This window comes from Spinacia oleracea, chromosome 5 (assembly GCF_020520425.1).
Source record: "Spinacia oleracea cultivar Varoflay chromosome 5, BTI_SOV_V1, whole genome shotgun sequence".
NCBI lineage: Eukaryota > Viridiplantae > Streptophyta > Magnoliopsida > Caryophyllales > Amaranthaceae > Spinacia > Spinacia oleracea.
Window position 1 is genome coordinate 77,955,755 of NC_079491.1, and position 22,043 is coordinate 77,977,797.

At 40.2% G+C, this 22,043-nt stretch overlaps 2 protein-coding genes across 4 annotated transcripts; both read left to right on the plus strand.

The window, feature by feature from the left end:
* The first annotated feature begins 4,414 nt into the window (after positions 1 to 4,414).
* LOC110778639 (uncharacterized) lies at positions 4,415 to 9,136 on the plus strand. Of its 3 annotated transcripts, none has more exons than XM_021983191.2 (6): positions 4,415 to 4,619; positions 5,049 to 5,169; positions 6,313 to 6,393; positions 6,794 to 6,913; positions 7,693 to 7,761; positions 8,835 to 9,136. In XM_021983191.2, exons 2-6 carry the CDS (start codon positions 5,134 to 5,136, stop codon positions 8,844 to 8,846), a joined length of 318 nt encoding a protein of 105 aa, XP_021838883.1. In that variant the 5' UTR covers positions 4,415 to 4,619; positions 5,049 to 5,133; the 3' UTR covers positions 8,847 to 9,136. The 3 variants fall into 3 exon arrangements, with proteins under 3 accessions (XP_021838883.1, XP_021838884.1, XP_021838881.1); XM_021983192.2 differs by having other exon boundaries at positions 4,416 to 4,619; positions 5,064 to 5,169; XM_021983189.2 differs by having other exon boundaries at positions 4,416 to 4,619; positions 5,078 to 5,169.
* A 7,797-nt stretch (positions 9,137 to 16,933) lies between these two features.
* Positions 16,934 to 17,374, plus strand: LOC110778640 (uncharacterized mitochondrial protein AtMg00860-like). The gene has a single exon (XM_021983194.2). It carries the CDS (start codon positions 16,934 to 16,936, stop codon positions 17,372 to 17,374), a length of 441 nt encoding a protein of 146 aa, XP_021838886.2.
* Positions 17,375 to 22,043: the final 4,669 nt, after the last annotated feature.

Below are 22,043 nucleotides of genomic sequence, written 5' to 3' on the forward strand. Positions count from 1 at the left end.
AGTACTTCAAAAGTTTTTCAACAGGCTCAGACAATACAATATGAGGCTCAATCTTCAAAAGTGCGCATTCGGGGTAACGTCAGACAAGTTGCTCGGGTATGTTATCAGCTCTCGAGGCATAGAGGTTGACCCTTCAAAAATCAAGGCAATCCTCGAGATGCAACCACCAACGAATGAAAAGGAAATTCGGGGTTTTCTCGGCAGACTACAATATATCAGCAGGTTCATTTCAAGACTCACAATGATCTTTGAACCAGTATTTCGAAAGCTCCGGAAAAGCGAGCCCAAAGTGTGGGATGACGATTGTCAGCATGCATTCGAAACAATAAAAAGCTACCTTTCCAACCCACCAGTACTAAAACCAGCAATGCCAGAGATTCCCCTCAGGCTTTACCTCACAACAACAGATTCAGCAGTGGGGGCTATGCTTGCTCAAGAAATTGAAGGCAAGGAGAACGCCGTATACTACATAAGCAAAAAGCTGATCGAGTACGAGACCAAATACACTCAGCTCGAGAAACTCAACATCGACTTGGTTTGGGCCACAAAGAAACTACGACACTACATGCTCTCCCATACAATACATGTGATCAGCAAAGCGGATCCCCTCAAATATCTATTCGAGAAACCAGTACTCAACGGACGTTTGTCCAGATGGTTGGTCATGCTAGCAGAATTCGACCTCAAATACATTCCACAGAAATCTATCAATGGTTTAGCAGTCTCAGATTTCCTGGCCGACTGTCCTATCGAGGCAAACGAGGAAGATTACGACTTACCCGACGAGCAAATCTTAATGACCAGTGATGACAGTTGGTCAATGCATTTCGACGGTGCCTCCAATCAGAACGGATGTGGTGTTGGAGTAATTCTAGTAGCCCCAGACGGCACACACATTCCTATATCAGCAAAACTGCAATTCAACGTCACAAACAATGCGGCAGAATATGAAGCATGCATTATGGGCATGGAAGCCGCCTTAGCCCTAGGCGTCCAGAAACCTCCCTAATCATCAATCAAATTTCCGGCAAATGGAAAGTAAGGAGCGAGTGCCTGGCTCCATACCAGTCTTACCTTGAGCAGTAATCTGAACAAATAGAAGAGCTCCGCTATACATATCTCCCGAGAGAGGAGAATCAATTCGCCGATGCACTGGCAAAACTGGCCTCAATGATCAACATTTTAAGCGGCATGGCTGAAATGCCACTTACAATTGAAACCCGTCAAGAAGCAGCATATGTCCATGCTATTGACCACGCCGAGCAAGACGAAGATGAACCTTGGTTTACAGACATCCAAAGGCATCTACAAAGTTTGGAGTATCCACCACACTTTTCAAGAAAGAATCGAAGGGCTCTACGACTACAATCAGCCAATTTCGCCATAGAAGGCGACATTCTATACAAAAGGTCCATTAACGGTCCTAACCTCCGATGTGTTGACAAGTACGAATCTCAAAGAGTCATAGACAACATACATGCAGGAGTCTGTGGCACCCACATGAATGGGAAAATGCTAGCTCTCAAGATCGTCAGGGCACGATACTATTGGACTACCCTCGAACGGGACTGCTACTTCTTCGTCAAGAAGTGTCCCACATGCCAAAAGTGTGAGAATCTGAAGCACATTCCTCCATCACTACTATACTCTCAATCATCACCGTGTCCATTCTCAGCCTGGGGTATCGACGTCATCGGCAAAGTCACTCCAACAGGCATCGGGGGTCATGAATTCATACTGGTCGCCATCGACTATTTCACCAAATGGGTCGAGGCCAGATCATTCAAAGTGTTGGGTTCCAAGCAAGTAGCCCAGTTCATACAAGAAAACATTATATGCAGATATGGCGTTCCTCACGAGTTCATCAGTGACCAGGGAACCCATTTTCAAGGAGAATGTGAAGATCTATTCACCGAGTACAAGATTCAACATCATCTCTCTTCACCTTATCGCCCATAAACCAATGGGGCAGTCGAAGCAGCCAACAAGAATGTCAAGACCATCATCATGAAAATGACTACCAATTACAAGGACTAGCCCCAAAAGCTGCATTTCGCATTGTGGGGATATCGAACTACAATTCGCACTTCAACTGGTGCAACTCCATTCTCATTGGTCTATGGAATGGAAGCAGTACAACCTGTCGAACTGGAGATACCTTCTCTAAGGATAGTCCTAGAAAGCAAAATCCCAGAAGCTGCATGGGTACAAGAAAGGTATGACGAGCTGGTCATGCTCGATGAGCGACGGCTTCAAGCCGCTCACCATGTACAAGTCTATCAGCGCCGAGTGGCCAGACATTTCAACAAAAGGGTCAGAACCCGAAACATCAAGGAAGGAGAGATTGTCCTAAAAGCCCTTCGCAAAAGCATCATGGACCCAAGGGGAAAATTTAAACCCAACTGGGCAGGCCCATACATCGTCAAGAAGATCCTCTCCGGGGGAGCAGTTGAACTAACAGACATCGACGGAACAGAATTCAGATCTCTTACCAACCTCGATCAACTCAAGAAGTTCTATGTCTAACTTTCATGTTCAAATTCAAGAATCCAAATTCAGGTCTTGTAAGGTAGTCAGAACTACGTCCGGCCTGATTCCCTAACGGGACACGTAGGCAACCTCATTTCGAGGCCCGGCCACTTAATACAAAAAAATTCAAAATTTCCTCAATTAAGGGCATCCTAAAAATCAAATCAAATCAAATTTCAATCATCAACCTTCCCCTTGCCCAAGCAGCGGGAGAAGGAACTTGCAAGCCTCCCAAGACGGGAGGACGACGAACCTCCTTTGGATTCCGAACGGTCAGGCACCGGATGGGTCACACTCCCGTCACCTTCCTCTCATCCATACAATGTACCCCGCAGACAGAGAAACTGGCTCAGGTGGGAACTGGATACTCAAGAATGGTTTGGCGATCCAATACCGCCTCCAAACTTCAAGTCGATTTGCATTCAGCGCAACAGGTTTCGGGTTCTCTTCAGTACAGTCCGGGATCTCCTGTTTCAAGCCATATTGTCTAATCACTCGAGCAGGCGAGTAGAAGATTAGCATTGTGAGGCTTGGGACCCTAAAAGCAGTAGAACCAGGGGCATGTTTCATAGCAGCAATTCCCCACAAGGAACTACCCACCTTATACAAGATTCAACCCCAGAGAGTGTGCATCTCCACTCATCCAATGAAAGCTATACACCATGGGCCGCACAGTGAATCCTTTTCTATTATAGCTCGCCATGTTCTCCGGTGGTGCCACCAACATGAGCCTCTCCATAAGCCAAACCTTGGGGAGTATACAAGAAGCACATTTCGAAATTCAATATTCAAAATTCAAGTACAAGTAAAAGTTCAACAATACAAAGAAGGCTCCAGATCCTTACTTGGAGTAATACCGGACTTCCCGACGGCCATGAAGAGGGGTCCGACTTCAGCATGTCAAGGCCCATCAATGTTTCGCCAATCACGAGCGGCATTGGGTCCCGACCGTTAGCAAACTGCTCTACAATCTCAATTAGGGAGGCATCTCCATTGCCAAACCCCTGCTTCGAAAAGGGAAAGCAAGCAAATATACAAAAACTCAAGGCTCTCAAGCGGAAAACTTTGGGAACATCAAGCCCAGCAAAGTAGGTGACAAAGAGGGACAAATCCACCCCTCTGCCATATACAACAACACTCAAAAGTGGGGGCTTCATGCCCAAATACCTTTCAAATTTCACAAAAAAGTGTTCTTCAACACTAGGCATGCATGGCTCCAGCATCAAGGTCCACCCCAATATGGCACTAAATTCCTCAGGGAGGGGACATAGGTCATTATTTCTAAAGCGGAAGACATGATGATTCGGGTCCCAAGACTCCAGAGCAGCAAGAATGAAGTGCAAGTCCAATTTTACAAACCGGAAAGAGACGGGCACCCCAAGATGCATGCCATCAAGCTCCCTTTTCTCCAATTTGCCTAGCGAACCAAGCCACGAGCTCAAGGCACTTTCAAAAGACACAGCCATATCTTCTTTTCTTTTCGAGAGGAAGCAGTATGAAATGATAGCAGGGAGGGATTGATGCAAGAAATGATCCAACAAGCTCGCTATTTATACAAAAGTCGGCTTGCACGACAGCTCACAGGCGTCAGGCGCCAAGCCTGCGCCAGGAGCAGGGACATGCATCTAAGGACAAGGCCATCGTCCTCTCTTATGACTCCGAGTACACACTCTTTAGTGTTTCGGACAGCAGAGTACAACCTCCATTATTCAAGATTCACTAGTAGAAAAAAGGACATTTGCAGCAACCCATTCACAACTCACGTGATAACCGGTCGCTGCGAAAAGAAAATGGTCAACGCGGGCCAACCGTTTAATGATATTTTAGCAACCTTTAGTGGGCTCTGAACGCTGCAAAATATTTTAAAAAATAGAACTTGAATCACAGCGCGGCGTGGTTAGTGGAGGCTGCGAGTAAGCTGAATTCTCTCGCCCATTTCATACTCCCTCAAACCCTACCATACCCCCCCTCTCCTCTCTCTCCTCTCTCTCTCTCTCTTCATCAGATCTAACATTGCTAAGCCATGGGAGAGTCGTCGAACTACCTTGTATCGGAGCTCTGATTCACTACCAATTACCTCCAATTTAATTGTAAGTTTCTCAACTTCTTGTAGATTCGTTCCATTATTTGATTTTCAGTTTTCCGCTGTTAAATTTGTGCTTATTTGCTAATCGTCGTCGTCAAATGTTGCATTAGGGTTTTGTTTGTGAGTGTAGACTTTGATTGATTTGGGCGTTTAAATTTCTTTTTTTTGTATTTTTTTGCATTTAGCTTGTTAATGTTCCGATTTTTCAGCTTAGGGTTTCTTGTGAGTTTGAATATTGATTTATTTGTTTTTAATTTCGTTCAATTAGCTTGTTATGCCGCGTTTTGCCGTTTCGTCAGCTTAGGGTTTTGTTTGTTGAGTGTGAATTTATTGATTAGTGCATTTAATTTCTTAATGTCTGCTGCAATTTTAGTTCTGATTGTGATTGTTTTGAAGTGTTTATTAATCTGACCTTGTAAACCTCTGCCTAAAGCCTAAAACCATCAAGTTCCTCCACTGCAGAATTGCCCCATCGATGGGGAAAAGCGAGATGGAGCAGCTGACCTTTGAATTGAACCATGATTCTTCCAGTTTGTTGCTTCACCTACGGCAAGGTAATCTCTTTTTGAATTGTTCATTGCCGTCTTTTTCTAGGGTTTTGTCTGCATTGGTTTGGGGGTTTTTCTAAATCCCTAATTTCTTCAGCTTTTTTATTAATGGTTTTTTTTGTTATTTTTTAGTTTTTTAATGCTATTTCTGTCTATTTTGGGTTCAAACTGGTTAAGGCTATTTGGAATTCACTCGATGTTTATTTGTTAAATTTTCATATCTTTGAATAAATCCCGTGCAATTGGGTTGATTAATTTTCAAAGTTTTAGTTCTTTGGGATTTGGTTTTTGTATGGTTGATTTTATTGTTTGTAATAAGCTATTCTCCTAAAATTAATTCATCAGACCACCATTTTTTACCAGTTTAATAATTGTTTATTAAAACTAATATAATCAGGATACTACTCTAGATTCAATTTCAGCAAACCCTTTGATATGCAAGGCAGTACAAAGGCTAGGTATTGATTATAGTGTAATGATTCATTAAACTACTGTTGAAAGCAAAATTAGGACTGAGTATAGTGTATAGTATTGTTCATTGGATGATCAATAACACTCTGAATGATAAAATACTAGGAAAAGCTCAGTGATTTTCCATGATTTCATGAACCTTAGTCTGCTACCTTTTAAAATCATTCTTTTTAAAATTTGGGTCTACATAAGGGTGACAGGATGAATTCATGTATGCTCTGGAACAGTCTGATGCCGATTTTGATGAATTTATCGATGGTGGTGGTTGTGCATATTTTTCTGTCATTGACCTCTCCCTTTGTCCATTTCCTGTCCATTTTCTGTCCTGCATGCTTGAGGCCTAGGCGGGTTATTGACCGTGTTTAACTAAAAAGTTACTTAACCAGATATTCATGTCCTTACTTCTTCCATCTTTATAAATCAACGTTTGTTACAATTGGCACATTCATCCTCTTCGAATATGTTCATACTTTAGGTATGAGCTCACTGTTAAAGTGAATTTGTCCAGGATTCCTGTCATACTAGATTAGATCGTGTTCCAGAATTTGTTCTTTTTCCAGGCAATGATGTAATTATCGTGCTCATTAGTATTACCAACAATCTATTCTTATTTATGTATTCTTTACTTGTTGCATGTGTTCTTATAGTGACTCTTGGCATCATATATTTTCACCACAGGGATCAGGAAACCAGTACAAATGCTTAGTAGATTGTGTCAAGACTATTGTTAGGGAAGAGGGGGGCCCTGCCCTTTTAAAGGTAATATTTTCTGGAGCAAAGATGATTTTAATACTTGTATGCTGCTGCTAATTATCTGTTGAACTTGGCATTAGTTGTATTCTCTTAGCTATTGGAATAAAATGTAGGTATGGAGTGTAGGAATCAAACCAGACCTCGCTTAACATTAGCGTTCTTTACAAGTAGAGGTTAGGATAATGCTTGATCCTTCTAATTCTAAAATTACTAGGGAAATTTGCTTTTGCTTCAATACCATGTTACAATTTTAATATTTTACAATTATGTGAAAGGTTTTATGTACCAGGTCTTATTTATTTTCTCTATTCTCATTTGTTTTCTTTATTTTATTTTATCATCAGTAACTCATTGCATGCTTCAACATACCTTTTCAATCTGATCTGTTCTTATTTTATTGCAACAGGTATTCACAAACTTCCTGTTAATTGTGATGATGCATGCAACATGGCCATACGAAGAATTCCAGAGTAGGAGAATATTGTGTTGTAACTTGGAACTTCTGAAATTTGAACCTATAAAGTTGGTAAGCAAATGCTTCTTAATTACTCTTGGTTATTTCTTCTGCTAGAATATTGTGTTGCAACTTGGAACTTCTGAAAGTATCTGGCCGGTAAATATCAAGATTTCTTTTATCATCTAATTTTTTTGGTCTTTTCCTCTTTGGGACGGTTCCATGCTAGACTTAATATTTTAGCTGGTCTGAGTCTGGTACAAATTGGAACCAAATCTGGTCTTTGTTGTAGTTTTGGGTGGTTTTATTGACTGGAGACTGATTCTGGTCATTTTTGGGTTAATTTTGTTGTATGTTGTTTGTTTGTTTTACGTTATTTAGGTCGATTTTGTTAATTTTTCTGGCCGAATTGGTTTGAGTCTTAATCTCTATTTGTTCTTGGAATTTTGTTTGGTTCTTGCGACTGAATTCGTTCACCTTTTATGCTCCATCTTTATTTTTTTGATTTTTTTTTCTTATTTTGTAAATCTAGTTTCATTTAATTAAAAAAATTAACCAGTTACTATGCTATTTCGATTCTGAAACTACCCGCTGTCGCCTATTTCAACAGATTCTAAGCAAAACTTCTAGTCCATGTCTGTTAGGTGCTGGATGCTACTCATGAGAATTATATGTATCTGTTAGGTGTAATATGTTCTATATAATTTCACATAGTCCATGTCTTACATTATTAATTAGGGCTGGATGACATATCTTGTAAGTCGCTGTTGTTATTGACATGACGAAATTGATGAGATGCTTCTTGAAAACTACTAGTGGTAGTGCCATTCAACAGTTTTCTAAATTTTCAGAGAACAATGATGATACTGTTGATGGTGGAGGGGCTCCGGTTTTCACATTTTTGTCCATCTCTGCACATGGTATGTTGATAATTGTTGGGTTTTCTAAGACAGCTTTAAGTAATGAATGCTAACAACTTCATGTGTGACTGCTTGTTCTAGAAATCTAGAATACCTTAGTGCTTGTTCGTTGTTGTATTGTACCCATGGAGTTTTATTTAAATTTTAATGATCATGTACAACACCTTTAACTTCTTAGTCAAATCATTGACAATATAAATGAATAGGCAGAAGCACCAAAGGCAGAGAGCAGGACTATCTACTTAAAGAAAACTGATTGAATTCTTTTAGTAACGATGTTAGATAAAGTAGTTATCATTGTTGACACAATAGATCTTTCTATTAGCAATGAGAATTGAGAAAACAAGGTAATACCATGGCATAGTAATTGTGTGCTAGAGGACATAGTTTGAACTGTGAACTGTGGGCAATTTCAGTTGCAATTTCAGTCCTTTTGTGAAATTATTTAGACTTATTTATATTGATGATCTTGAGCTTATTGTCTATAATTGCAACATACTGCTACATGCTTAGTAATTAATGTCGACCTGATATCTTATTTATTTATTTATTTATTTGTTTATTTGGGGGACGGGGATAGATAATGGTTAAGAATATAAACAGCCTGGAAAAGACTTGTGTCTGTCCACCTTGGAATTTTTTCAATATCTGACTTGCCACCTGTCTCTTACGAGAATCAGAAATTATGTTGATTGTTGAGTTTCTTTATGAGAATCAAAGCCCAAGTTTCGAATGAAAAATCGTTTTGGACTTTGATCTTCTTTGAAAAATTATATTCTTTGTCATGACTGTATTTTAGATCACATAGACAAAGTAGTTGATAGACATAATAATTTAACTTTTGAAGTAGTAATGCAAACGACATAGAAATAAAACTAGTAACAAAGAATAAAGTCAATAAAATACTATATTTACTTATTGTGTTTAATGGGGTAATGCAAAACATACCTTCGTTTTTTAAAGTTATTCGATGTTGGTTTATTTGTCGGGGAAGTACATTTTCATATGTATTATCGGGGAAGTACTAATCCCCCGACCTCTCATATTGATTTATTTGTTAAATTTCTTTGCAGGGCTCGGTATGAGGAGGATGACACTCATTCAAAGAGAGGTGTTCTCCTGCTGTATAGAGCAAGGTGGGCAACGGATAGGAGAAGGGTGATTATTTTTTAATATTTGTATGAACTTAATTACAATTGAGGTGGGTTATTGTTAGTTTGGCTTGTCAGCTCAAAGTTTTGGTTGACATTTTTTGTTTATTGATTTAGTCAGGTACTGAGTATTGTTCATCGTTCATCTGATTGTTTTAATTAGGATAGAAATGTGGATGTAATATGTAGATTGATTGAATATCAATTGTTGGTTTGGCTTAGAATGTGATGGTGGCTTGGTGTTTATTGCTATAATTAGGTGGTGGGTGTATTGCATTTGGTTGTTTCATTAGGGAATATTCTGGCAATGGATTGTTCATCTGATTTTTTTTTTGTAAAATAAATGTACTATTTGCAGCGCGTACTGTTAAGTGAATGCTGCGAATAGTTATAGAAATGGGGCTTTGAAACCACTTTTTGCAGCGCTTGCGTACTGCAAAGGGCTGCGAAAAATGGACTTTTTACAGCGCGTGTGAGACACCATGCGCTGTAATTAATGGGTTTTTGCAGCGTTGTGTTCGCTGCAAATAAAAGCCCACTATTTGCAGCCATCACACTTGCAGCGCTCAAAAACGCTGCAAAAGCCACTTTTACCCGCGCTGCAAATGACATTTTTTCTACTAGTGATTCCAAAGCCGCATGCCGCGCAATTTCAAGCAGTCCGGATCAACGCTTCAGCCCCATTTCGGGTCGATTTTTCAAAATTCTAGCATTCTAGTCCTAGATCGGCGTCCTAAGTTGAGTCTGCATATACATAAGCAAGATTTGAATATACTTTGACTTGCGCTTTTCCTAACCAAAAAACCTCAGTCAAAGTGGGGGCTTATAGTGGGTACATACACCCGAAAAAATGGGCAAATTTTTTCAAATTTTTTCGCAAAATTATCATGCATGCATATAGCTACAAAATTTCAAGGCACACACAACGCATTCAATTTCAAGCATTCAAACATACAAAAGCCAATCTTCAAATTTTACAAGCCAATTCAAGTTCAAAACCATACAAAAAATTCGTGTTTTAAGCCATACAAATACAATACAATCTAGCCTATACAAAATCAAGCCAGGCAAGCTAGAACTCCCTACCATGCAGGGTCAGTCTGAGTCATCATCAACGGTGATGTCAACCACAGGCCCCTTGTCCCTGTTACGCCTCCTAAGGCGCTCCAGCTCCTGATCCAGCTCCGTCCCAGGGGTACAAGGATCCTGCTCCGAGATACGAAGTGTGCCAGTGGTAGGATGAACTCCCTGTTGAGGAGAGGAATACTGATACGGCGGCGGCATCGGCATATACGGATACTACCCATACATCTGAGCCTGGCGCATCCTATCCATCTCCGCGTAGCAAGCCAATGAACCTACACCCCAAGGTTGAGGACCACTTCCACCGAAGTAGTAGCCGGAAGGAGGAACAAAGGACCGTGAACCGCTAGCACCTCCAAATGAATGCCTGGTGGGATCAACATGTACAAAAGGGGAAGCTCCCCACTCAACATCAGAGAGCCTCTGATGAGCACCAGCACCGGACCCCTGTCCCAGCTCAAAGCTCGGTCCCTCATGTCTCGAGGACGTCTCCGCCTGAGGCTCCCTGTCAACAGAGTCTCTACGGTCCCGACGGCGCTCCTATACAAGATACAATTTTAAGAATCAATTTTCCAGTTGGAATTTCCAGTATACAAGTTTCAAAATCAAGTGAGGTACCTCTCTGTTCCGGCCAGAAAGCTTCCGGGTCAGCTTGGCGCACTGCCTCTTCCAAGAATCAAGCAAGAGCATCCAGCGACGCACTCTCGCCCGAGGCGCCTGCATACAAAATTCAAGATCAATTTCCAAATACAAGTTACAAACAGTTTAAAAAATGCAACAGTACTTACAGGGGCGTAATACTCGCGTACATCATCATATGATTTCCGGTGCGGAGGAGAAGCCCAAGGAATGGTCTCCACCACCTCTTTCCCGTCCGAGTTCTCATAGCGGAGGATCCTATCAGCATAAGGAATGTCCTCAGGATCAACCTCCTCCTCCTACATACAATCATGCAATCATACAATCATTCAATCAATACAAAAATGCAAGAATACAAGAATACAAGGTTCAAAAGCTCACCGGCAGTACGAAGCGTACTGGTGGAGCCAGCCTCCTCAGGAAGTCATCATAGCTCCCCTTCCTGTGTACAAACTCCCTCCAAGAGCGGCAAACAGCCTCGCCCCTAGCTTCCGCATATAGCCGGGTCAACTCTTCATCCAACGCCAGCATGGACTCCGGCGGATCCTTGGGGACAAGTCTATCCCCTGAATTATGTTGAGGGGACAGTTGCTCCCCCAGATACCACATATGGCGGTACCGCCCTGGAAGCAAAACCCGCAGCCTAGACAGGAATTGGGCACGAGCAGCCGAGACAGGTACAACTGCATTGGAAAAAGGACGCCATACCACCTACAAAGCAAACAACTCAGGCAATGGTACAAATACAAATACAAGAAAGCAAAATATTACAAAAGATTACCCTATCAGCAGGTAAAACTCTCCAAGCTCTGCGAGAAGCCGCCTAGGACGCACCAACGCGCACCGCTCCTATCCAAGAAGCAGCATATGGGTAAGCCGCATCTCTAGTACACTCCGGCGCCAAAGTCGAAAAGTGCTCATAGATCCAAATTTTTCAAGGAACAAACAAAACATCAGTCAAGTTCAAGATACAAGCATACGAATACAAAGTACAAAGTACGAGTCTCGAATACCTCCAGCACGCTCCACAGAGCAGCCATGCTCGGGTCACTCCCCAGTGCAGTCCGGGAGGCCCGCCTCATTTCATACAAAAGGTGGCTATATGCCAAACCACCCCAGTTATAACTCGGAACAGCTCTCAAGTCCCTCAGAGCAGACAAGAAGCTAATATGCACCCGACTGTTCCTGCTCGGGGCAATCACTCTGCTAACCAAGACTAGGAGGAAGAGCCTAAACCTCTGCTCCGCGGACACACCCTCACCACAAATAGCATCCACAAGCACTGTCATAGAAGCGTGGGAGTCGTCCTCTGACAAATCAACAACAGGGCCGAGCAAGTCCCTGGCAGCGGCCGAGCGCCACGTCAGCTCAGAGTCAAAGGTCACATTCCTCTCGGAAAAAGGAAGACCTGTAATCATAGCAAACTCAAGAGGGGTAATAGTAATCTCCCCCCACGCCATGAGGAAAGTGTTGGTGGTATCCCACCACAGCTCCAACAAAGCCCACAAACGGTTTTTATTCCCCGTTCTCCTCGAGGAACCTCCCATGGTGCGCCAGAAATCGGCCAGGCCCATCTGCGACCAAATCCCCATAGCCTCCTCATCAGCACGGAGAGCTTTAAAGGCCCTTTGAACTTCCACCAAGGACCAGTAAGTACGAAATGGCTTCCCGTCGACCTACAGGTGAATGAGTTAGCTCAAGACCTATACAAGTACAAAGTACAAATTCGAAATACAGTACAAGACTCACCATGCCAGCGCGAGGCCGTTGAGACAAGTGCCAATCCTGCCGAAACAACAGGTCGGAAGGAGTCCAACCAGCACCAGGGAAAGCATGCGCATCTCGGGGAACCATACCCCGCGGCCCCCACCTGGAGCATTCATTGCAGCCGCTTCATCATCCGAAGCGTCTTCCTCAGCAGCTCGAACCACGGATGATTCAGCGAGCTTTCTTCGAGTGTGACGAGGCATACTAAATCAAGTAGCATACAAAGAGTCAAAATTCTAAACTGGGGGCTATCCTATACTAGCCTAAACAAAGTAAAAAAAAATTATTCAAAACAAAGTCCCCAGTGGACCTCTAATTCAAGGTACAAGTTCTAAACCAACGCCTAGGCTACCCACTTCGAAGCAGGTATTCAAATTTCTACACCAGCGCCTAGGCCATCCATGTCGAAGCAGGTATTCAAGTTCTACGTCAACGCCTAGGCTATCCGTGCCGAAGCAGATACAAGTTCAAAAATTCAAAAGTACAAGTTCCAACAGTTCAAGTTCAAGTGGCTATCAAACAGTTTTCTACAAGATTCAAGAAACTTAAGTATACAAGCATGATTTTCAAAGTACGAGAAAATCAAAACTACATGCAATCCTAGAGTTATTTCATAAGCAAAAACATGATAAACTTACATGGGCAAGGCAAGAACAAAACCAAGGGGAGAAGCTAGTCGACCTTTGAGAGAAAAGAAGCAAAAATTTCAAGTGAATGTGCCTCAAAATGGCACGGCAAGGGGGCACTTATATAGTGCAGCCCAGCGCCAGGGACCGCACTTGCAGCGCGCGCGGTCTTCCGTGCTGATTGCACGTCCTTTGCTGCTACGGTCTTCCGCACCAAGCATCAAACGTCGCATCGAACCATCCATCGAAAATACGGGTATACACCTGTATCTCCAAGTACAAAAAGATGAATATTTCAAGAATGCAAAGTCCAAAAAATACAACGACTCAGGCGCACAACTCCCAACGGACCCAAGCTCCGGGAAAGTCAGTCGAAATCCAAAAATTTTAAGGGCCAGTAAAAAGCTCTTATCCCCAGCAAAGCACATCCCAACGGATTAACCCCGGGTGTCAAAGTTCAAAATTCAAAATTCGAAAATTCAAATTTTCGATGCCAATCTCCGTCCTGAACTGAAGGCGGAAAAGTACAAGTACAAATCGGAGTCATCACCAACCGCACCGAGATAGACTCTATCCTTTTTCTAACCCGTGTTTTGTGCAGGTACCGGCGTACAAAGAGTGGTCTCGATTGCAGAACATCTTGACCATTCTCCGTCCCTTTCGAAATCCTTTGACTTGCGCTTTCCTAACCGAACGCTCAGACAAAGTGGGGGCTTCTGTAGACACCTAATTTGTGTCTCCCCTTTGGGATGATGACGAAACCATTATCCTTGTTAGGTGATTGGATTAACTCCAGGCGAAAATCCCAATTGCTAAGAAAACCTCTGAAATCCAAAGTCCAAAATCCAATCCCCGAGGCCGTTCCCCTCCTGGAACTCGGTACAAAATACAATTTCCAAAATCCAATTTCAAAATCCAAGTTCAATCTCAACTAGTGGACCATCCCATTGGTCTTACTAGGCCTTTTCCACTCAAAATCATATAAGGCAAGTAAAATTCGGGCGCCGACCCGTAAAACCGGAATTCAAAAACCCGAGAAAGGTTTGTTTTTAGACGCAAATTCAAGCCTTAAACTCCAAGCAAACACTACGTGCCAAACATCGTACTATTCGTACGAAGGTACACCCATACAAGACAAATCAAGGACGGCATCTTTCCGTCTTTTTTGGCGGCATTTCGCCCACGTCATCAGCGCCCAGCGCTAGCCTGGCGCCTGGCGCTGGCGTGTGCTGGCGTTTTGCACCATTTCCCTCCTATAAATACCCCTCATTTCCATCGAAAAAAGGGAGAGAACAACATATACAACATCGTAATTTCGACATAACTCCTCACAACACAAGCTTCAGAACTCTTCAAAACACATACAAAAATTCCAAAATTCAAGAGCAATTGGGAGCTCGTGCCTAAGCCTAACTAGGTAAATCCGAATCCCATTTCAATCAATCATGCTATTTTGATTTCAAATGATTAGCAAGTTGGTGTTTTTTGCCATAAAAAACACCACTTGCAACAATCATACATGCTTTTTCAAAAATACAAACTTTTTCAAAATACAAAATACAAATTTTCAAGATTCAAGGATGTTCAAAGTTGTTTCCATTCATCTCTTTGAACTAGAATCACCTTCAAGTTTGGAGTAATCAAAGATGATACCTTTTAGCATTTAAAGGTTTAATCTTTTGAGATTCAAAACTCTATTTTTCAATATACAAGTTCAAGTCTTCAAATTTCAACATACAAGTTCAAGTTTTCAAATTTCAATCATTTCAAGTTCAAAGTTTCAATATTTTCAAGTTCAAACCTTTCAATATTCAAGCATTCAATTTCAAGTTCAATATGCAAAATCTAGGACATTTAGGTTGAGCAACCTCTCCCAAGTTGAGATTTTTGGCTTTGAATTCGTGTTGGGCGCACTTATTTTAAAGGAGCCGCTTGGCGTTCGAATCTCATGTGCCCAAGTACAACTTTCAATATCGCACTTTCAATATCGCACTTTCAATATCGCACTTTCAATACCGCAATTACAATATCGCAATTTCAATATCGCACTTTCAATTCCGCACTTTTACTTGCCTAGTCCATTTCTAGGCAATGTAGACCTATTCCCTAGTCCTTTTCTAGGGGGTCTTGTATTTACTAATTCCGCACTTTATTTAGTATTGTGATGTTGCTTTATGTGCTTTATCGCTTTCATCACTGACATGCTAAATACAAAAAAATACAAATGTTACATCACGCTTAACGAAGATATTTTTGGACAAACCGACCTTAGGTTCCTTAAATCAATCTTTAAAGCAAAGTGACCACCGTACAATTAGAAATTCTATTTTGTTCTAATTTGCAAACCCACATAGTCTAATCTTAGGGATTATTTTCGAAACAATGTTGTGCCAACGTACTTGAATATTTCTAAAGCTCGCCGAATAAGCATTTTCGTTCCCGAGCCCGGATCTCACCCATCCGTTTCAAGGATTCAAGGCCTTATCCAAAAATAGAGTCATTGTGCGGTCTTCCCAAACGAGACCTAAAATAAGTTTGGTGGCGACTCCTTCGAGGTGCAAAAACAATTCGACAGATCTCTAAACAAACCGCCGCGTGCCGAACCCCCCATTGTAGGAAACGGGAAAAAGATCAAAAAAACCCCCCTACAAGGTCGAAGCTGCTACACATCAGTTCTAGATATTTGGTGCAAATTTTCTTACTTTTTTTAAGAACAAGGAATCATTGAGATTTAATTCTTAGTATGGACCCAGTTATATATTTGACCTTATTAGTTTGGTTGTTTTGACTCACATTGAATTTGTTTATTATAAATCTTTTGTGATTGATTACGTTAATTAATATAAATTTAGTGTAACATTCTATATACTAGCTTTTTATGGTTTTGAATGAATTGCAGGTTATATATATTTTTCATATTTACGACAAACTACATTTATTTTAGTCACATTAACGTCGAAATATTTTGTCGTTGTTGGACGACAATTAAAATTATTCTGTCCATTTGATTCTCTTTTTACGTGAACTATGCTGGTCGCTATTTGCTGTTTGTATGACGTCATTGAATACATAATAGCGACGAACAACATTTTTGTCGTTAATAAATAACGACGAACAACCTTTTTGTCGTTAATAAATAACAACGAACAATAATTTCTTCGTGTAAAATTCACGACGAACGTTGACGTTAATACTAATAACGTCGGAAGCTATTACGACAAAAATCACGATGAAATTTGTTCGTCGTTAAAGGTCATAACGACGACTTTTTCGACTTATAACGACAAAAAAGTTTGCCTTTAAAACCCCTTTTTCTAGTAGTGGGAACTCGTGAAGCTAGTCAGTAAAGGGAATCCAATTTTCTTATGCAATGTGAGAAACCTCGATAGTGAAATTAACGATAAACCCGAGGACTTTCCAGTTGTGAATCAATTTTTAGATGTGTTTTCGGAAGAGATCCCGGGAATGCCTCCCAATCGACCTATTGACTGCACCTGGAACTGCACCTATTTTGAAAGCTCCATATCGAATGGCTCCAACAGAGATGAGTGAGTTGAAAGGTCAATTGGCGGAATTGCTAGAAAAGGGTTATATAGACCAAATGCATCGCCATGGGGAGCACCAGTTATGTTTGTGAAAAATAAGGAAGGAAGTATGAGACTTTGTATAGACTACATGGAGCTCAATAAAGTCACAATTAAGAACACATATCCTTTTCCTAGGATAGATGACCTGTTTAGCCAGTTGAAAGGAACGTGAATCTTCTCGAATATCGATCTATGTTCGGGTTATCATCAAATGAAAATCGCGGATAACGATATACCAAAGATTGCATTTAGGACTAGATATGGTAATTATGAGTTCACAATTATGCCTTTTGGGTTGACCAATGCACCTGCAATATTTATGGACTTGATGAACCGTGTATTCTATGAAATTTTGGACAAGTTTGCATTGGTTTTCAAATATGACATCTTAGTGTATTCGAGGAACGAAGAAGATCATGCTAAATACTTAAGGTATGTGTTGAATACACTTAGAGACAACCAATTGTATGCCAAATTCTCCAAGTGTGAGTTTTGGTTGGAGAATGTTGTATTTTTGCGACATTTTGTATGTAAAGAAGGAGTTGCACTGGACCCTGCAAAGATTATAGTTGTTAGTGAATGGCCTACACCTAAGAGTTTCACTAATATTCGAAGTTTTCTTGGTTTAGCTCGATATTATAGGCGCTTTGTGCGCTATTTTTCTAGAATAGACAAGCCAATGACTACTTTGATGAATAATGAAGCTAGATTTGAGTGGAATAAACATTGTGAAGAGGTATTCCAAGCTCTGAAGACGTGATTAACAACCGCGCCAGTGTTAACCTTACCAGATGGAAGTGATACCTATGATGTTTATAGTGATACATCCAATAACGGTTTAGAATGTGTATCGATGCAGAACGGAAAGGTTATTGTGTAAGCATCAAGGCAGTTGAAACCGTATAAAGCTAATTACCCTACCCATGACTTAGAGTTAGCTGCCATAGTGTTTGCTTTGAAAATATGGAGACATTGCCTGTATGGTGTGAAGTGTAAGATATTCACAGATCATAAGAGTTTGAAGTACATTTTCACATAGAAGGATTAGAATATGCGTCAAAGGAGATGGTTGGAATTGATCAAAGACTGTGATTTAGACATCCAGTATCACGAGGGAAAGGCTAATGTAGTTGTAGATGCCTTGAGTAGGAAATCCAGCCATAGTATGAATACGTTAGTAGTTGCTAACGAGTTGTACAAGGATATGCAACGATTGAATCTAGAGATCATGGGTGGTGAATGTCTGGAGGGAATGATGAATGCGTTGACTATTCAACCATAAATATTTTATAAAATCAGGGGAAATCAAGTCGGAGACGTAAAGTTGGAGCAAATCTAGGAAAAGATTTCGCAAGGAAAAGAAACGGATTTTAAGATCCCTGATGATGGAAGTTTGAGGTACAAAGGAAGGTGGTGTGTGACTCAAAAGTTTGAAGAATTAAAGGAAAAGATTATGAGAGAAAGTCACAATACACCATATTCTGTTCACCCAGGTGGTGACAAGTTGTATAAGGATCTGAAGAAGGTCTATTGGTGGCCAAGACTGAAGAATGAAGTAGCTAAGTTTGTAGCTAAATGCCTGACATGTCAGAAAGTCAAGATATAGCATAGGATACCTCAACGAAAGGTTCAACCATTAGAAATTCGGAGTTTGAAGTGGGACTGTATTTCAATGGACTTTGTAGCTTGTTTGCCCAAGTCGAAAGTCGGAAATGATACCATTTGGGTTGTGGTAGATAGTTTTACCAAGTCAACAGTGTTTATACCAATAAATGAGACCTGGAAGTTGGAGAAACTTGCTAAGGCTTACATTAAGTATGTTGTGAGTCTACATGGAGTTCCTAAGGATATCTTATCAGATAGGGATTCAAGGTTTTTTTCAAACTTCTGGAATAGTGTGCAGAAGAACTTTGGTACAACATTAAAAATGAGTATTGCGTTCCATCCAGCCACAAATGGACAAACCGAGAGAATTGTTAGGTTATGACAAATATAAATCATATATGCGGAAAAACCATAAAGTCAGGAATCCAAATTAATTGCCACATAGTCAACTAGCATAATTTAGGATACATACATGTGATGCGTGCCTTCCCTAGCTGCTCCCGAACCGAACAAGAACAAGTTTAGGACTCCAAATGTCGTCCCTCCGTAGATAGTCCACAGCACGTTCGGGTCTGCCTTAGATTCAATTAACTAGAATATTATCTAAGGTTTTGTGTTTATTCGAAAGCTTAATTATATATTTAGGCAATTTATTAAATCCGTTCTTGAACTTAAACTATATGAATACTTATTGATTGTTGTGTATAAATTGTGATTATGAACCACGTAATTATAGGGTGGAAATAACAGACTTAGATTTCTACAAGGATTTAAATAACTAAATCAATTAGGATTCTAGTTAAATTAATCAATTAGAATTTGATGTTTAATCAAACATAAAAACATTTAATTCGTGTAGAATTAGGAAAACGACTAATCAAGCAATCCTAAACGACCAAGGAATTGGCCGTACGTAGAATTGCACACACGCAGCCCACAAGGGTTGTTGGTGCGCCGCTCGGCCTAAGACAGGCGATGGCAGCACGCGGCCCATCGCGGGCGTTGCTGCTGGGCCTTGCCTTGCTCGCTTGCAGCGCACTGGGCTTTGCCTAGCTCGCTGCTCGCGCGCTTCGCTGGCCTTGCTGCTCGTTGCGCGCGGGCCTGGCTTCGTGTTGGGCCTTGCGTCTAGCAAGCTCGTCCGTCGATCGTTTCGTACATCGCGCTTCCTATTCGTTTTCCAATTACGGAATTCATTTCCGATTCTAACAATATATAATATTTCCGATTCCGGAATTTATTTATGATTTCGATAATATTTCCGATCCCGATAATATTTCCCTTTCCGGCAATATTTTCGATTCAAGTAATACTTCTATTTCCAATAATATTTTCCAATACGTACCATGTTTCCCTTTCCGGCACTATCTACGACTTGGATAATATTTATATTTCCGTTATTATCCATATTTCCGTTTCCGGCAATATCATCATTTCCGGAGTATTCATATTTTGCCTTTGGACGATTTCAGCTCCCACTGGAACCGAGATCCGTCGATTCCGAATATCCATAAATAGAGTATTTAATTTTCTTAAATACTTGATCCGTTCATGTACTATTTGTGTGACCCTACGGGTTCAGTCAAGAGTAAGTTGTGGATTAATATTATTAATTCCACTCGAACTAAAGTGGCCTCTAGCTAGGCGTTCAACTCACTTGATCTCACTGAATTATTAATTTGCATAATTAATTAATACTGAACCGAATTTATTAGACTTAGCATTGAATGCATACTTGGACCAAGGGCATTATTTCCTTCAGTCTCCCACTTGTCCTTAGGGACAAGTGTGCATTGCCTAATTCATTTGTCTCTTGATGCTTGCTCATGAACATAAGGTAAGAGTAGTCATCCTTATTATGTCCAGAGGTATTTCTCGGTTTCAGAGTTCAACTGATCAAATAAACAGATAATCATAGCCTATGATTCATCTCTGCACGGCCATGCATTTTACAGTTTCTAGCTTTCCGAGTGGCCTTGTACAACTTTCAGCATCTCATCCCGATTTATGGGAGAACAATCCCAATCTTGTGATCTTGAGATTTGACTTCGTTTGATAGGTGATTGCCTGAGCGTTGCCGTTATAGTCTCCTTTTACGGTGCGACGGTTGACAACGTCAAAGTAACCAGTTTTCAAACAAGTAATCTCAAATCACTCAGGTATTGAGGATTAGTGCCTAATAATGTAATGAAATTTACTTATGACATATTTTCATCTCTTATAGTAAAGTTTCATAGGTCTGTCCGATACTAGTCTTCTCAAAGTAAGTATCTATGCAAATGATTGCGACATTGCCATGTCCACATTGTTCAAGAAACAAAACTACTAATATCTTGCATTCTAGTCGTCTAGCGCTTTCTATGCGTCGACCTTTATAGAAAACTTTCGACCAGGGACCATTTTCCATTTTTAACATTCAAGTTCACTTGATAGACATTTCTTAGTCACAGGACTGGTCCTGACAGTCTATCTTGAATATATCGTCAAATTGAAGGGACTCATCATTTAATACTAAACCAAGATTAAATGGAATATGAAAATACATTTCATATATGATAAATGTTTAACCCCAATGTTTTACAACCATGGGCCTCTAACCCATTTTTAAAACAGTTAATGGAATTCAAAGCTATGCTTGATTTCCAGAGCCACAATGTGAGTGTTGTTTCTCACTTGTTGCTTAGGTTTAGTTATCATGCTTTGCCAATCTTAATATCTTTTTCATTGAATGTTCTTCGAGATAGGATGATAAGATATTTTGAGTATGTTTATTTTGTGATCTAGTCTTTCTTGCTACAATAGTGGTTCTACACATTTTGCAATGAAGAACCATCAAGTCAGCAGACATGTGATCAACCCAAGTTCAGTGAAGAACTCTTTAATGTAAACACCTCTGTTTTATTGCTTCTTAGGCAATAAGTAATTTACTTCAACTGTATAGGTTTCTAGTGATGCTTTGTTTGGATTTTCTTATCCAAGCAGTTCACGAATATGTGGAAGACTTTCCAGCTGTATCTTAGAACATCGAAATTAATACTTAATTTCCCACACAACAACTCATTGTCTTTAATCCATGTTGCCATTTCAAAACACGATGCATATAGCTCGTTCTTGCCAATGGTTAACTCCAAAGGGATCTTGCTTGATCCTTTGCCAGTGTTTATGCGTGTAGCATCAATATTTAGAATATCTTCATTTTCATGAATCAAGAACTATTCCTATGTACCTTTTCATGTACCATAAGTTTTTCTTGATCTCAATCTTGTTGATCTTTACTTAGAACAATAGAGATTGGTATATGTTCGTCATGCCTAAAGCCAAACGATAAATTTTTGGCGATGCTTATATTATATCATACATCATAAATTCTTTTGCAGAATAATTCCCAAATGAATTCTATTCATGTAACTTACGCTATCCAATTTCAGTAGATACTGAATCCAACTAAATTCTTTGACATATAATATAGGTGAAGAATCTCATTAGATTCTTTGATGTTTAACTTAGTAAATTATTATACATAGTTCAAACATTTATTACTTAGATATATTCACATGGGTCGAATATCTCCAGTGGAGTCTTTCGTGTTTGATTTAGTAAATGACATTACTTAATCTAAAACAATATTATAAGATCTTTGTAAATAGATCTTAATACCCATTATGTACTAAGTTTCCCCTTGGTCTATCATTGATGAATATTTTCAAATCTAAGTCATTAGCATTTTAATGTTATTTCACAATAGAGAGATATGTGTGTGATACACATAGGACCAATTAAGTTTTATGTACTCCCACTAAACTTCTTATATATCTATAAGAATCATG

Coding starts and splice junctions, on each gene's coding strand:
- LOC110778639 (XM_021983191.2), top strand. CDS start 5,134: ATGATTCTTCCAGTTTGTTGCTTCACCTACGGCAAG. Junction 5,170..6,312: donor GTTGCTTCACCTACGGCAAG/GTAATCTCTTTT, acceptor TTTTCACCACAG/GGATCAGGAAACCAGTACAA. Junction 6,394..6,793: donor GGGGCCCTGCCCTTTTAAAG/GTAATATTTTCT, acceptor TTATTGCAACAG/GTATTCACAAACTTCCTGTT.
- LOC110778640 (XM_021983194.2), top strand. CDS start 16,934: ATGGACTTGATGAACCGTGTATTCTATGAAATTTTGGACAAGTTTGCA.